The 15244-nt window shown below is 36.5% G+C and overlaps 2 protein-coding genes across 3 annotated transcripts in view; both read left to right on the forward strand.

Annotated features, from left to right (window-relative positions):
* The window catches only part of LOC118058294 (uncharacterized), a 55037-nt gene extending 41253 nt beyond the window's left edge, over nt 1-13784 (forward strand). The window contains exons 1-3 of one of the 2 annotated variants that reach the window (XM_035071006.2): nt 12074-12266; nt 12899-12944; nt 13385-13784. In XM_035071006.2, the coding sequence (XP_034926897.1) occupies nt 12170-12266; nt 12899-12944; nt 13385-13559 (318 nt within the window). In that variant the 5' untranslated portion in view covers nt 12074-12169 and the 3' untranslated portion in view covers nt 13560-13784. Of the gene's footprint in view, nt 1-12073; nt 12267-12898; nt 12945-13384 lie in introns of those variants that run through there. The other variant, XM_073407063.1, reaches the window with a different exon arrangement.
* LOC118058308 (ion channel CASTOR-like) lies at nt 10417-11764 on the forward strand. Its single transcript, XM_035071018.2, has 2 exons — nt 10417-10677; nt 11537-11764. Exons 1-2 carry the CDS (start codon nt 10417-10419, stop codon nt 11753-11755), a joined length of 480 nt encoding a protein of 159 aa, XP_034926909.1. The 3' UTR covers nt 11756-11764.
* Nucleotides 13785-15244: the final 1460 nt, after the last annotated feature.

Raw genomic sequence — 15244 nt, forward strand, 5'->3', positions numbered from 1 at the left:
CAAGGACTACATTGTAAAACACGCAAAAATGGAGGGCCGAAATTTGAATCTGATGCTTTTGGCGCCTTTTCCTATTAAATGAAACGGCGCGTTTTGACCAAAACGGCGCCGTTTCATTCACTGTTGCTAAAAAAAAAAAAAAAAGCCCAAAACAGTGCCGTTTTGACGGCACTGTAGCTCTTCTTCTTCCCCTGGACGCGCGAGGCAGGGGAAGAAGAAGATTTTTTCTTCCCCTTTTCGCCTAATTTCTTTCCCGTTTTTCGCGCAATAAGACGCCCGCAATCACCCACTTGTCTCCTCCTTGTTATCCTTCTAAGTTGATAGTGGAGGGGCGGCCGACAGTGGCCGCCCTACCACGACACCGCCCCCCTGTTTTTGCCTATAAAAACAGGGGAGGGGCACTAAAAAAAAAAAAAAAAAGAGAGGAGAAAAGAAGAGAAGGGAGAGACAGAGAGAAGAAAGCAGAAGAAGAAGAAGCAGAGAAGAAAGTCGAACATCACCACCGCAGGTAGCGTTTCCGTCGTTTTTTTTGGTTCTGCATGCAGATTAATTAGCGAGTTACTGTGTTGTGCACAACTCGCTAATTAATTCACGGTTACTGTGCATGTGCACAGTAACCCGCAGATTAATTCTTTGGTTACTGTGCACACAGTAACCTGGTTACTATGTGCACAGTACCAGCCCATGCATTTGGGCCATGTTCGGCCCAGCCCATGTAAAAGGGCCAGGTTTGGCCCAGCCCATGCAATTGGGCCTGATCCGGCCCATAAAAAAATATTATTGTTTTAAAAAAATATTTATGATGTTTCCATTTTTTATTTATGTTATTTTTATTAATATCGGGTAGTATTTTTATGTCGTAAAAATACAAATCGGGTATTAAAATACCCGGTTTTTTTGTCACAAACTTCCAAAAATACAAACAAATTAAAAAAAACATTTTTGTGCATACGGCCAAGTGTCTCAAATCTAAAATATCATATCGTATTTTTCATATGTCAAAAAACAATATTTTAGCATGCATTTTGGCTTTAATAACCAGTTTATTAAAGTCAAGAGAACATTGGCCAAAATCTCAAAAACAACAAAATATTTTATTTTGTTTGATTTTAGTATCAAGGATTATGATTTTATACGTAAATCATATTCCTGATATTAAAAAGATATTTTCTTTTGACGACTTCGAATAGTTAGTTTTTTACCCGATGAAGATAAGGATCTCCTTACGGAGGAGGACTTTTCTTAAACCGTAAACGAACCAACAATTCAAAAACCACAACATGATTTTAGATTTTATCAGACATTTAAAACAATGCAGCCTACCTTAGGTAGGGCGTAGTTGGGGTGCTAATACCTTCCCTTTACGCAACCAGTCTCCGTACCCGATCTCTAAAGACCAGTTAAGGTTCCTAGTAACCAGAATACTAGGTGGCGACTCCTATTCCAATTTTTTCACTTGTAGAGACAAGAATTCCTTGTCTCTTTCCCTATTTTCCAGGAATAAATATTCTGATTTTTCCTTGAGGGTGGACGATCGCCGCGCCGCCACACACGTGCGACAGGCAGTTTGGTTATCGACACGACTCAAACTTCTGACATGATCAGAACATAGTCAAGAACCTAGTGTTGAAAGAACTTTTAGACTTTGAAGGCTTATTGGGTTTATCTTCAGGTTCTCAAATCATCGAGTATTTCTTTCCTCTTCGTTTTTCCGCTGAAGGTTGGATGTGTGAAGATAGGTGGAGGTGCCTACCTTGGTGGAGGTGCCTACCTTGGGTGGAGGTGCCTTAACCAACTTGGCCACTTGCTCTTGCATGGATGCTTGCCTATAAATAGGCAATGCATCCAAGCATTGAAAAGAGAGAAACAAGAGAGGAAGAGAAGAGGGAGAGAGGGAAAGTAATCCCACAAAATTGTGAGGTATTTGTGAGAGAGTAAGTGAGGTGTTTTCTCCTAGTAATAGAGAGATTCTTAGTTGTTCTCCTATTATTTGAGAGAGGTTGTAATTCCCACATTACTAGTAAAATCCTTCTATACTTGCCCGTGGACGTAGCCTAATTGGGTGAACCACGTAAATTCTTGTGTGTCTCATTTCTCATTTAAGCCTTTTATCTTGTCGGGTTTGCATGCCAGTATCCTAACAGTGGTATCAGAGCCTTCTTGGTTGGTGTTGTTAACACACAAAAGTTATTCGTGTATGCGGTCACTATTCACGTCTACGGCACTATTCACCTATACGGCACTATTCACCCATACGGTACTGTTCACTTACGTTACTGTTGGCGTATATAGAAAGTCAGTGCGGTGATTAAATACAGTCTAGGAAGTTCTGTCTAAGGAGATTGAGTTTTAAGCGGGACCGTTTGTGAACCCCTCCAATCTTTCCTGGGAACTTACTTAGTGAAGTATTATTCACACGATACTATTTCTATATACGTTACAGATCTGTGAAATGGTGATAGCTGAATAGATCTCGGTAAATACAATGGCAGCAAAGTACGAGATTGAGAGGTTCAAGGGGAGCAATTTCTCACTATGGAAAATAAGAATCAAGGCAATCTTGAGGAAAGATAATTGCTTGGCAGCAATTGGGGATCGGCCCGCGGAGATCACTGATAATGCAAAATGGAATGAGATGGATGGCAATGCTATTGCTAACATACATTTAGCATTAGCCGATGAAGTATTATCAAGTGTGGCGGAGAAGAAAACAGCTAAGGAGATATGGGAGACTCTAACCAAGCTATACGAGTCCAAGTCTTTGCATAATAAGATTTTCTTAAAGCGGTGACTTTATACCCTTCGAATGGTAGAAACCACGTCGGTGACTGACCACATCAACACAATAAGAACTCTATTTTCACAACTCACTACATTGGGTCAACAAAAAGAGGAACATGAACGTGCAGAGCTTCTACTTCAAAGTCTTCCTGATTCGTATGATCAGCTCATTATCAACTTGACCAATAATATCCTCTCAGACTATTTAGTCTTCGATGATGTTGCAGCTGCTATCTTGGAAGAAGAAAATAGGCGCAAAAACAAAGGAGACAGAAACAGTTCAAACCAAGCTGAGGCATTGTTGGTGTCAAGATGAAGATCAACGGAGCGTGGCTCCAGTGGGAGTCAAAGGCAGGGGAGGTCCAAATCAAGAAGTAAGAAGGTTGTGAAATGCTACAACTGTGGCAGAAAAGGGCACTTCAAAAAGGATTGTTGGTTTAAAAAGGGTATAGAGAATACTACAGAGTCATCAAAACCTCAAGGATGTGTTGCAAGCACCTTAGAAGATGGGGAGATTTTATATAGTGAAGCAGCAACAATCTCTACAGATAGAGAAGAGCTCACTGAGGTCTGGCTAATGGATTCAGGAGCAACATGGCATATGACCCCTAGACGAGATTGGTTCCATACATATGAACCTATCTCTGGAGGCACAGTGTTCATGGGTGATAATCATGTTGTAGAGATTTCTGGCATTGGCACCATCAAATTGAAGATGTATGATGGCTTAATTCGTACTATTTCAGGAGTGCGACATGTGAAAGACTTAAAGAAGAATTTTTTGTCCGTAGGACAATTTGATAGTCTTGGCTGTAAGATCCGAACAGACAATGGAATCATGAAAATTGTCAAAGGCGCGCTGGTGGTTTTAAAGGCAAGAAAGACAGTTGCAAACATGTTTGTATTAATGGGAGAAACACATCAGGGGGCAGAAGCATCAATCGCATCAACCAGTCCTGCAGAAGAGAAGACGATGATGTGGCATCAAAAACTAGGCCACATGTCAGAGAAAGGTTTATAGGTTCTCTCTGATCAGAAGTTACTCCCTGGGCTTACAAAGGTTACTTTACCTTTTTGTGAGCATTGTGTTACAAGCAAACAGCATAGGTTGAAGTTTGGCACATCAACAACTAAGAGCAAATGCATCTTAGACCTGATTCACTCTGATGTTTGGCAAGCACCGGTTGTATCCTTGGGAGGAGCAAGATACTTTGTATCATTCATAGATGACTTCTCTAGGAGATGTTGGGTGTATCCGATTAGAAGGAAGGCAGATGTGTTCGCAGTTTTTAAAACCTTCAAAGCGCGGGTAGAACTTGAATCTGAAAAGAAGATCAAGTGTTTGAGGACTGACAATGGAGGAGAATATACCAGTGATGAATTTGATAACTTCTGTCAACATGAAGGTATCAAAAGGCAATTCACAACGGCATACACTCCACAACAAAATGGAGTGGCAGAGCGGATGAACAGAACTCTATTGGAAAGAACAAGAGCAATGTTGAAGGCTGCAGGTCTAGAAAAGTCATTCTGGGCAGAAGCAGTCAATACCGCCTGTTATGTGATAAATCGATTTCCGTCAACTACAATCGAGTTGAAGACACCGATGGAGATGTGGACTGGAAAGCCAGCTGATTATTCTCGATTGCATATATTTGGAAGTCCTGTGTACGTGATGTACAATACTCAAGAAGTCAGCAAGCTGGATTCAAAATCTAGAAAATGTGTATTCTTGGGATGTGCTGATGGAGTGAAGGGGTATCGCTTGTGGGATCCCACTGCCCACAAGGTAGTCATCAGCAGAGATGTCATATTTGCAGAAGATAAAATGCAAATGGAAGAAAATAATAACATTTTAAAGGAGACTACAGAAGTCCAGATGGAAAATACTCAGAATCATACTTCTTCTGAAGCTGCACCAGAGCATGAAGAACAAGAACAAATAGAGTCTGAAACTCCTGAAGTTCGACGGTCAACTCGTGAAAGAAGACCACCGGCTTGGCACTCAGAATATGTTACTGAGAGCAATGTTGCATACTGTCTTCTAACAGAGGATGGAGAGCCATCAACTTTCCATGAGGCTATCAAAAGCACAGATGTATCTATGTGGATGACAACAATGCAAGAGGAGATTGAAGCTCTGCACAAGAATAACACTTGGGATCTTGTTCCGTTACCACAAGGAAGAAAGGCCATTGGCAACAAATGGGTTTACAAGATAAAACGTGATGGCAATGATCAAGTGGAGCGGTATCGTGCAAGATTAGTGGTGAAAGGATATGCTCAGAAAGAAGGAATAAACTTTAATGAGATATTTTCTCCGGTGGTACGACTTACTACAATCAGAGTAGTCTTGGCAATGTGTGCTATATTTGATCTTCACTTAGAGCAGTTAGATGTGAAAACTGCATTTCTTCATGGAGAACTTGAAGAAGAAATTTATATGCTCCAACCAGAGGGTTTTACTGAAACAGGCAAGGAGAACTTGGTTTGCAGGTTGAACAAATCTCTATACGGTCTCAAACAGGCGCCGAGGTGTTGGTACAAGAGATTTGATTCCTTCATAATTAGCCTTGGGTACAACAGACTCAGTTCAGACCATTGTACGTATTACAAGAGGTTTGAAGAAAATGATGTTTTCATCATTCTGTTGTTGTACGTGGATGACATGTTGGTAATAGGCCCCAACAAAGATCGAGTCCAAGAATTGAAGGCACAGTTGGCTAGGGAGTTTGATATGAAGGACTTGGGACCAGCAAACAAGATTCTAGGGATGCAAATTCACCGAGACAGAAGTAAGAGGAAGATTTGGCTTTCTCAGAAGAATTATTTAAATAAGATCTTGCGACGCTTCAACATGCAAGATTGTAAGCCAATTTTCACCTCACTTCCTATTAACTTCAAATTATCCTCAAGTATGTCTCCTAGCAATGAAGCAGAGAGGATGGAGATGTCTCGAGTATCGTATGCATCAGCAGTGGGAAGTTTAATGTTTGCCATGATATGTACAAGACCAGACATTGCGCAAGCAGTGGGAGCAACTAGTCGATACATGGCAAATCCTGGTAGAGAGCATTGGAATACTATTAAGAGGATCTTGAGATACATCAAGGGTACCTCAGATGCCGCATTATGTTATGGAGGATCAAAATTTACTATCAGAGGTTATGTTGACTCAGATTTTGCTGGTGACCTTGAGAAAAGAAAATCCACTACAGGCTATGTGTTCATAATTGCAGGAGGAGCTGTGAGCTGGGTCTCTAAACTTCAGACTGTTGTAGCGTTATCCACAACAGAAGCTGAGTATATGGCAGCTACACAAGCTTGTAAAGAAGCAATATGGCTGAAGAAACTTATGGAGGAGCTCGGGCACAAACAAGAGAAGATTCTTTTGTATTGTGATAGTCAGAGTGTCTTGCATATTGCAAGGAATCCAGCGTTTCATTCAAGAACAAAACATATAGATGTTCAGTATCACTTTGTTCGCGAAGTGGTGGAAGATGGAAGTGTGGACTTTCAGAAGGTTCACACAAAGGAAAACCCAGCAGATGCTTTAACCAAACCAGTCAACACTGATAAGTATATATGGTGCAGATCCTCTTGTGGCCTAGCAGAAACATAAGCAGCATGAAGATGACAAGTATCGAAAGGATAGAAGAATCACAAATGATGAAGTGTGAAGACTTGATTCAATCATCAAAGTCTTCAAGTGAGAGAATGTGAAGATAGGTGGAGGTGCCTACCTTGGGTGGAGGTGCCTTAACCAACTTGGCCACTTGCTCTTGCATGGATGCTTTCCTATAAATAGGCAATGCATCCAAGCATTGAAAACACACCACAAGAGAGAAACAAGAGAGGAAGAGAAGAGGGAGAGAGGGAAAGTAATCCCACAAAATTGTGAGGTATTTGTGAGAGAGTAAGTGAGGTGTTTTCTCCTAGTAATAGAGAGATTCTTAGTTGTTCTCCTATTATTTGAGAGAGGTTGTAATTCCCACATTACTAGTAAAATCCTTCTATACTTGCCCGTGGACGTAGCCTAATTGGGTGAACCACGTAAATTCTTGTGTGTCTCATTTCTCATTTAAGCCTTTTATCTTGTCGGGTTTGCATGCCAATATCCTAACAGGATGTGGGTGTAAAATGAGATGCAAGCTCACATCACGAAAATAGTGAGGTCAAAAACATTTTATCAAGTTGCCAAAGCAGCCCAAAATCACCGGTTGTTGTAAACTGTGTTCGTTTTCCGGCCTTGTATAATAATCAACAGTCATAGCAGCAGCAGCAGCAGCTATGACCATTATCGAAAGCCACCGTTAAGACAAGAAACACGTAATTTCCAGGAAATACTCAATGTCAAGGCAACTCAGCTTCCCAATCACTCACCAGGAAGACTTAAGGTCAAGTCGTCGTCCCCGTCAATATGGCTATTATTGCACGAGCATGAAGAAGAGGATTGGCCCCATCCCCCGTCCCTTCCTCTCTCCTTCAAGACGCATCTCTTTCTTCTTCAATATATATATATGAAGGCATCTGCCAAATTATTTGGATAGATTGTGATTCTAAAAAATCACGGTTATATTAAAATCGTGATTTAAAATAGCAGGTTTTTTAAAACTATTTGTTGTTTTTCTAAAACCAATTTAAACTATATTATTTCTTTAACTGTATCATAAAAAACAATTCCTATTATTGGGGCAGAGTAACAAGTTCTTCCCAAAGAAATCATAATAACCATTATAATATAATGTGAAAACTCAACAAAGTTTACGCGCAAACACTTGGATGGAAGACTTTGATGCGCTTCCCTACCAAATTACAAATAAATAAAATAACAAGTCAAGAAGCCTTTTGTACATAGAAAATTTCTAGGAGGTTAATAATGTGCATCCTCTCTTGTGTTCTAAGAAAAAATATTTGGATTTGAGTTTTTTTTATTTTTTATTTTAAATTATTTTTTTTTATATATTATTTTGATGTGTTTAATATCAAAAAATAAATTTTTAAAAATAAAAAAAATATTATTTTAATATATTTCCAAAAAAAAACATTTTAAAAAACAATCATTTCACAATACTAAATACATTTCTCTAACAAGTTCTCAATTAAATCATCGTAACCATTATAATATAATGTGAAGGCAAAAATATTGTAATTTTTTTTAAAAAAAATTTTTTTAATTAAAAAATATATTAAATAATAGTTTTTTATAATATCATGAGAAAATACTAGAATTTGAAATTTCTAATTTTTTTTTATTTTCAAAGGTAATATAGTAATTTTATTATGTTATCAAAATATTTTTTTAAAAAAACACCCATGAATCCTTGGTTTTAAAAATATTTAAATCATTCTTAAAGTGCTTCTAAGCTTTTTAAAAATTGATTTATCTCCTATCATTATGAACATTATCGAAAGCCATCGTTAAGACAAGAAAAACCTAATTTCCAGGAAATACATAATTTCCGGGCAACTCAGCTTCCCCGAACACGCTGCCCAAGCACTCGCCAGGAACACTTAGCGTGTTTGGGAGTGTGATTGTGGTTGCTTTTCAAAGTGTTTTTCACTCAGAAAAGTATGCCAATAATGTTATTTTATTTTTTAAAAATAATTTTTGAAATCAGCACATCAAAATGATTTGAAAACATCAAAAACATATTAATTCCAAGCAAAAAAAAAATTCAAATTTTGTGAAAAGCGCTTTTCAAACGCAATCCCAAATGGGCACTTAAGGTCAAGTCGTCAATGTGGCTATTATTGCAGGAGCATGAAGAAGGGGATTGGCCCCATCCCCCGTACCTTCCTCTCTCCGTCAAGACAGACTTCTTCTTCTTCACACACACACACACACCCAATTATTGTTTACACCATCACGACAAAACAAACCGAAAAAAACTAAAAAATATTAATCTTAAATAAAAAAATTAAAATTTATATAAAAAAACCTATTTATACTGCAAAGACAAAAACACCTAAATGCCCTTTCATACCACATTACAAATAAAAAGACCTAAAGCCTTTTGTACATAGAAAATTTCCAAGAAGTCAACGATCAACTACAACATTACATAGTTTTCCATTGACATAAGATTATCATTCCATCGATAATAATTTTACCGACTAATTCACTGATAGAATACGTTCGTCAGCATAACGTTTGTCATTAATTTGATATTTTGCCGCTACTTTTGTCGTTAAAAAAAAACCAATGGTTTTACAAATGGAAAACGCATGCGAAAAAAAAGTCTCGCTTGACATATGCTAGTGGCATAAGCAGTAATTTTTTCCAAACTCTTTGGAATATACCGACAGACATATTCCGTCTATATTGTTATCGGTAAATCATCGATGAAATATTTTTCTCGATGATTGTGACGTATGCAGTAAATATTTTCAACTCTCTGGACGGTCTAGTTTTGTTTGTAAATCTGTCGATAATAATTGAAAAAAATGTTTTAAAAAATAAAATTGTGTAGAATAAATAATATAAAATGTATAGTAACAAAAAACTAATTAAACAAATAAAATTCTATAAAATTAAAATAATATAAAAATAAAATAATATAATATAAAATCCAAAATATTCATTACAATTTTTAAAGTGTTTTCCAAAAAAAAAATTGAACTAGAACAATGACGAAGCTGGAGGAGGAGGAGGAGGTTGGTCGTTCCCGAGATCGTACAGCCAAAAAGATGGCGCACACGTATCACCCATTATATGATTTAATGTCCATAATCCACTGAGAGTTGTTGTTATTGTTGTTTCAAGGCCATGAACTCCTCATACTGGATGTTTGATACTGATTGGGAGCTCTCAACGGTTGACACACTACGAGCCGCCTGCAAGTTCTTGATCGTAGTGTTGGAGAGTCTATATACCTAATTTTTATTGGATCAACCAAACGAACCTGCCTCCATCCATAAATCCAGATTGAAATCTGGATGGGTCGAAAGATCGTCCTCATATCTCTTCCTTAACCGGCTATTATATGTTTCTTGAAAATTAAAAAAAGAAATCATCATATTCAGTTCAAGAAAAATAATAACTTACAAAATAAAAATAATTAACGAACATACCACAAAGTATTAAGCGCAGTTGTCGACAAATTAGTGCACAAGTTTTTAACCGTCTTCATTCTACACATGTGTCTCTACAAATGTTGGCTTCTGCCACTCAGCCACTGCAATGTAAGCTTTGTGAAAGTGAATAATGTTTGGGGGGCTTTCCAAGTAGGATAAGTGTAGTTTGAAGAGGCAGTCTGTTTGGGTTTCCAAAAACAAGCCAGAACAAATGAAAACACATTTTTTTTGTCTTTTTTATTGGGGTTTTGGAGGGGGGGGGAGTTGAGAGATTCTTTTTGCATTTACTTTGACTCGAGAATGGGCTCTTCACCTTTCAGCCTTTTTCAAAGTTTCAGGCCATCCTCCAAGATGCCCTGTAATCTTAGGTTTAGAATAGCCTGTTGCCTTCTTTTTTGAAGAGTACTTGGTCAACTCTTCAACTTTAAGGAAAAGCCAAAAAGATTTTGTTTATTTTCTCCTGAACTCAAGAAGATAATTGTACAGGATCCAGGTGTTAATGGTGCAATTTAGCGCTCTTCGATCCTTTGTGTTAATGTGTTCTTACTCTCATGATCCATGCAGTCAAAGCGTCTCCCAATGGTAAACCAGGTTCGCAGAGGAAACTTCTCTCAAGGTTCGTGGATTGGGGAGATGCAGCAGGCTTCAGATAAATCTGTAATAATAAGTGAAATTCTGGACCCGAGAACTAAAAATTTATTATCCATGTCGAAGATCAGTGATTATGTTTTATCAAATGAACTTGTCAGCATGGCATTGGCTATGGTTGCAGAAGATCAACAAATAAATGATGTATTAGAAGAGCTCTTTGCAGATGAGGTATTCTTTTGTCTCACTTCTGTTAAATTCTGAGATCTTATTGCACTCTATGGAAAACCAAATTTTGAAGGGCGAAGTGGGCTTACAAAATTGCAATATAAAATTCCAACAAGTGCATGCAATGTTTTCTTTTCTCATAATTTTCCTGTCAGTACCTTATCTATATTTTTAATTCGAATGAACATATGTGAAAGGTTAAAAGATAAACAAATGAGGTACTTAGTATAGCTTTCCTCAATTCAGCAGAAACTTGGAAAGTTCTCAGTAGGAGGTAGTTTGACAAGCACTATCATGCGATGTTTTTTACAGGATTGCTCTAGTTTTTGCCCAACTCTTGAGGGAAGATATTGAAAGCACTTTTAACAATCACGTTAAATCCTCTCTCTCTCTCTCTCTCTCTCTTCTCACACACACACACACACACACACACACACACACACACACAAAGCCATCTGCATAGAGCCCATGAAACTTTGCTAGCTAATGCTGAAAAGGATGAAATCTTAAACACATCAGGTGATCATTAGCTTCGTTCCCTAGTGCATTTAGTTGGTCACTCCTTCAAATCATATATTTTAATGACTTTGATGCCCTGCTTCTTATATTGAGAAAGTAGCATATCGTGAGCCCTGCATCCAAATAATCATTATGGTTGTGATAAATTAAGCTAGTTAATATGTTGGACCACAACAGCAAAGGGTTTGCTAGCATGTTCTCTCTTTACTGCTTAGAACAACCCTCGAGCATTGATCAGTGATTCCTTTGTTATCTTAGTGAAATTGTTGCTATTGATGATGTTGGAATTTAAGATCCTTTAATCAGTAAAACTCATCATTCACAAACATTTTGCCTTCATCAGGGAAATGAGCTACAAATAAGGCAAGCAGATCTTTACCTCAATGAAGGCGAGGAATTGAGTTTCTATGAAGTACTCTTACGCGCCCGACAGAGAAGAGAGATAGTCATTGGTTACCGTGCAGCTAATGCTGAAAAGGCTGTTATCAATCCACCTGCCAAAAGTGAGAGACGTAGGTGGTCACTGAAAGATGTCTTCGTGGTAATTGCAGAGAAGGAATGAGGATGAGGTTCTTCTTCATCCCCTGAACATGATATTCTTTGAAAAAAATTCGATGGACACCGAAGAAAACAACAATAGGAAGTGTTCATTAGTTTCTGCCAGTCTGAAAAAAGAAATAAATAAATACTACAGATGTACAGTCACATCTAGTATATTTTTTCTTGATTTGCACGAAAACGAACAATTGCAAAAGGAACAATTTAAAAAAAAAAAAAAAAACAGAGGGATCAATTAGGCCCAATGTGGTAAAAACGGCATAGTTTTGACAAGAAAGAAGTACAAAAGCCCATATCCGCATCCAATCCTCCTTATCCATATAAAAACCCATATCCACAAACACCCCGTCCGTCCCTCCCTCCCTCCCTCTGCAATTCACTCTCACATTTCTCACTTGAAGAAGATCAGCCCAAGAAAATGGCGGTGAAGATTCGTTTAGCTAGGCTGGGATGCATAAACAGGGTATTTTACAGAATTCACCTTCAAGTTGTTGGTTTCTACGACCCCTTAGCAGGTTCCCTCTTCTTCATCTTACCCTTCTCTTATTATTTTCACATGCTAAGTTCACATGGAGATTTTTTTTTTCTAATTTCAAAGGCCTGCACTTTGAAGGCTTATAGGGTTTGTTTTCAAGTTCGCATTGCATTGTATGTGTAGATAACTTTGTTATTAAAGACTTAAACTTCGTGGGGAAATGCATTTGCAAAATCAGATGCATTTGTAATTTTATTTTTTATGCATATGTAGTTTAATATTACCATTGATAGCACTGATTGTTCATAGTTTATTATGTCATCAGTTAAAGTCTCAAAAATATGTTTTTAAAGCACAAAGGTCATCAGGTATAGGGAAAAATAAATTTTAGTTGGAATTTTTTGGGTTTAGGCCAGCATTATTGAGAGGACTAATACTATTGCCTATATATCATCAGGTAAAATAATTGTATTTAGTCTAATCCGGTAACCAAAGCTTCACTCCTTCCTTTTGATTATGTCGTAATGCTGACTGAATCCAATCTATAAACCTGGAAACGAAACAAAGTATGTTCCCTTTCGTCACTGAAGCACTAATCATGCTTAATTTTTAGCTTTGATGTTAGGGGAAGTTGCTTAATTATTTTTACATTTTTGCTTTTCTTTTTGGCAGCCAAGGGCGATGCTAGAAGATTGGGTCTTAATGTTGACCTTGTGAAGTTTTTTTCTTTTTCTTATCACGTTCAATTTATGTTGTATTATCTATGAGCTCTATGCTTTCACTTCTTGTTTTTGTTGTGTATGTGTTTCTGGTATTTAGGGTAATAAAAATTTATCCTAGTATCGAAGTTTAACCTGGAGATTGGAGTTTAAGGTGTCATGGGTAATGCTGGAGGTTTAGCAAGATAAACATGTTTAGCTTTTGATTCTTAATTGCTAAACATCTATTTTAGACAAGAGATAACTTCACAATGAGAGAGTTATCTGTTCAGTTTTTGCCAATTTTGAATTAAAGGAGGAGAAAACTGATGGATCAATCTTTATTTTGCATGAAGCTCTTGTATGGCTGCTTCTATTTGCCTGCTTGATTAAATGGGCTGGCGCAATGTCTTTCATCTTGTTTAGTTGATTTTGGTTATTCTTCTACTTGCTTTTGCAGGTGTTGGTTATCTGTCGGTGCTCATCCTATAGACACCGTGCGTGGCATTCTTAATGAAGCTGGTTTAATATCGCCACCACCGATGGTGTTGTTTCCTATTCAGAGCTCCATTCTTATGAGAGCAGGTGTTGGCATCTTTTTCCTATTCAGAGCTCACTTTCCATGTCCCATGTAATGTAGATTAACTGTTAGAAGGACTGCATACATTTCAAATGTGTGAGAATCTGGAACATCTGTTGATTGTTGTTCCTGCATGTCATTGTACTTGTGAAAATATTTATCTCTTATTGTTGTGTCATTAGCAATTAGATGATGTTGTGACACTTTCAGCTCTGTCACAAAAAGAGTGTTTGTCTGTTGAGAGATGTTACATGCGTTGCTCATAGAGCATGGACGTCATCTAGACACACACATCAATTAATTTTTATTTTTTAATTATATTTTTATTTTTTAAAAGATTAAATTGGCCTCAATTCACATTGATTATAACTAAAAAGTCATTGAAAAAAATATAAAAATCCTTGAATATCAATTTATTTTATTTTATTTTTAAAAACAATGTAGTCATTTTACTGTATTATTAAAACATTAGAAGACTGAAACACCCATCAATCCTAGTTTTAAAATTTTTATTAGAAGACATAGCAAGTTGTCTAAAGCCCTTTCAATACAAAGCAAATGATCTTATATGATAAATAACATTTTGAAGCATGTAAAAAAAAGACAAAAACAATTGCTCTAAGAGTTCAATTTGTTTCAAGCCTATCAAAGTAGCTTAGTCTTAATAGAAATGTATTCTATATAATTATTAAAGGCTCTGTTTGTTTCGTGTTTCAAAAGTATTTTTGAAAAAAAATTAAGATTTTTATTTTTTTAATTAACTTCAAATTAATATGTTACTTTTTCAAATCATTTTAATGTGCTGATGTCAAAAATAATTTTTTTTAAAAAATCAAAAAACATCATTAACATGTATTTTGACACAAAAAACTATTTAAATAAAGTAACCATAAACCACACTGTCAAACAAGCTCTAAATCAATCCAGGGAGTTGACCTTATAGGTCAAACGGGGTTGCTGGGCTAATTGCTGGTCTGGTTTTTTAACCGATGCAGATAGAAATAAAAAAAAAAAAACAAATAACAAACACTTGTATCGTTGCGTGTAGATCATTGCTACCAAATCACAAAATTAAACAAAGAACAAGACTTGTACATAGGAAATTTCCGGGAAGTCAACACCTCTGTACATGAGAAAAATATTTGGATAAAAGGAAACACGTAATTTTAAAGCAAGACTTGAGATCAAGTTCGTCGTCCCCATCAATTTATGGCTTAATAAATTATTTTTCTTCTTTTACATGATTGCTTCCCAGCTCATTACACACAATCTATCATCGGCAGATGACTTAAGGAAGACTCGATGCCCTTCCTACCAAATCACTAAAAAAAAAAAAAACAAATAACAAGACATTAAGCCTTTTTTATTATACACAGGAAATTACCAAGTAGATGTGCACCCTCTGCAACGTCCAAGAAAATACATGATTTGATTTTTTAATTTAAATTAATTTTTATATCATTTCAATGGACTGAATAAAATATAAAATTTAAAAAATAAAAAAAAAAATATTATTTTATATATTTTCAAGTAAAACCTTTATTTTGAAAAACAATTGTTATTACTAATACCCACAAATCCATCAAATCATCATAACCATTATAAATAATGTAAAGGCAGAAAAGTCTTTCGCATGTGCAAACCACATGGACCGCAAAAATATAGAATGGGTTTGTAAACGTGATTATAATGATTTTGAAAAAAATATATTTTGCTTTGAAAATATATTAAGATAATTTT

Source organism: Populus alba, chromosome 19 (genome assembly GCF_005239225.2).
Source record: "Populus alba chromosome 19, ASM523922v2, whole genome shotgun sequence".
NCBI classification, from domain to species: Eukaryota; Viridiplantae; Streptophyta; class Magnoliopsida; order Malpighiales; family Salicaceae; genus Populus; species Populus alba.

Bases quoted from the DNA above. Each gene is read 5' to 3' on its own strand.
- LOC118058308 (XM_035071018.2), top strand. From the start codon at position 10,417: ATGCAGTCAAAGCGTCTCCCAATGGTAAACCAGGTTCGCAGAGGAAAC. The intron at 10,678-11,536 runs GTATTCTTTTGT...TGCCTTCATCAG, and splicing joins AAGAGCTCTTTGCAGATGAG to GGAAATGAGCTACAAATAAG.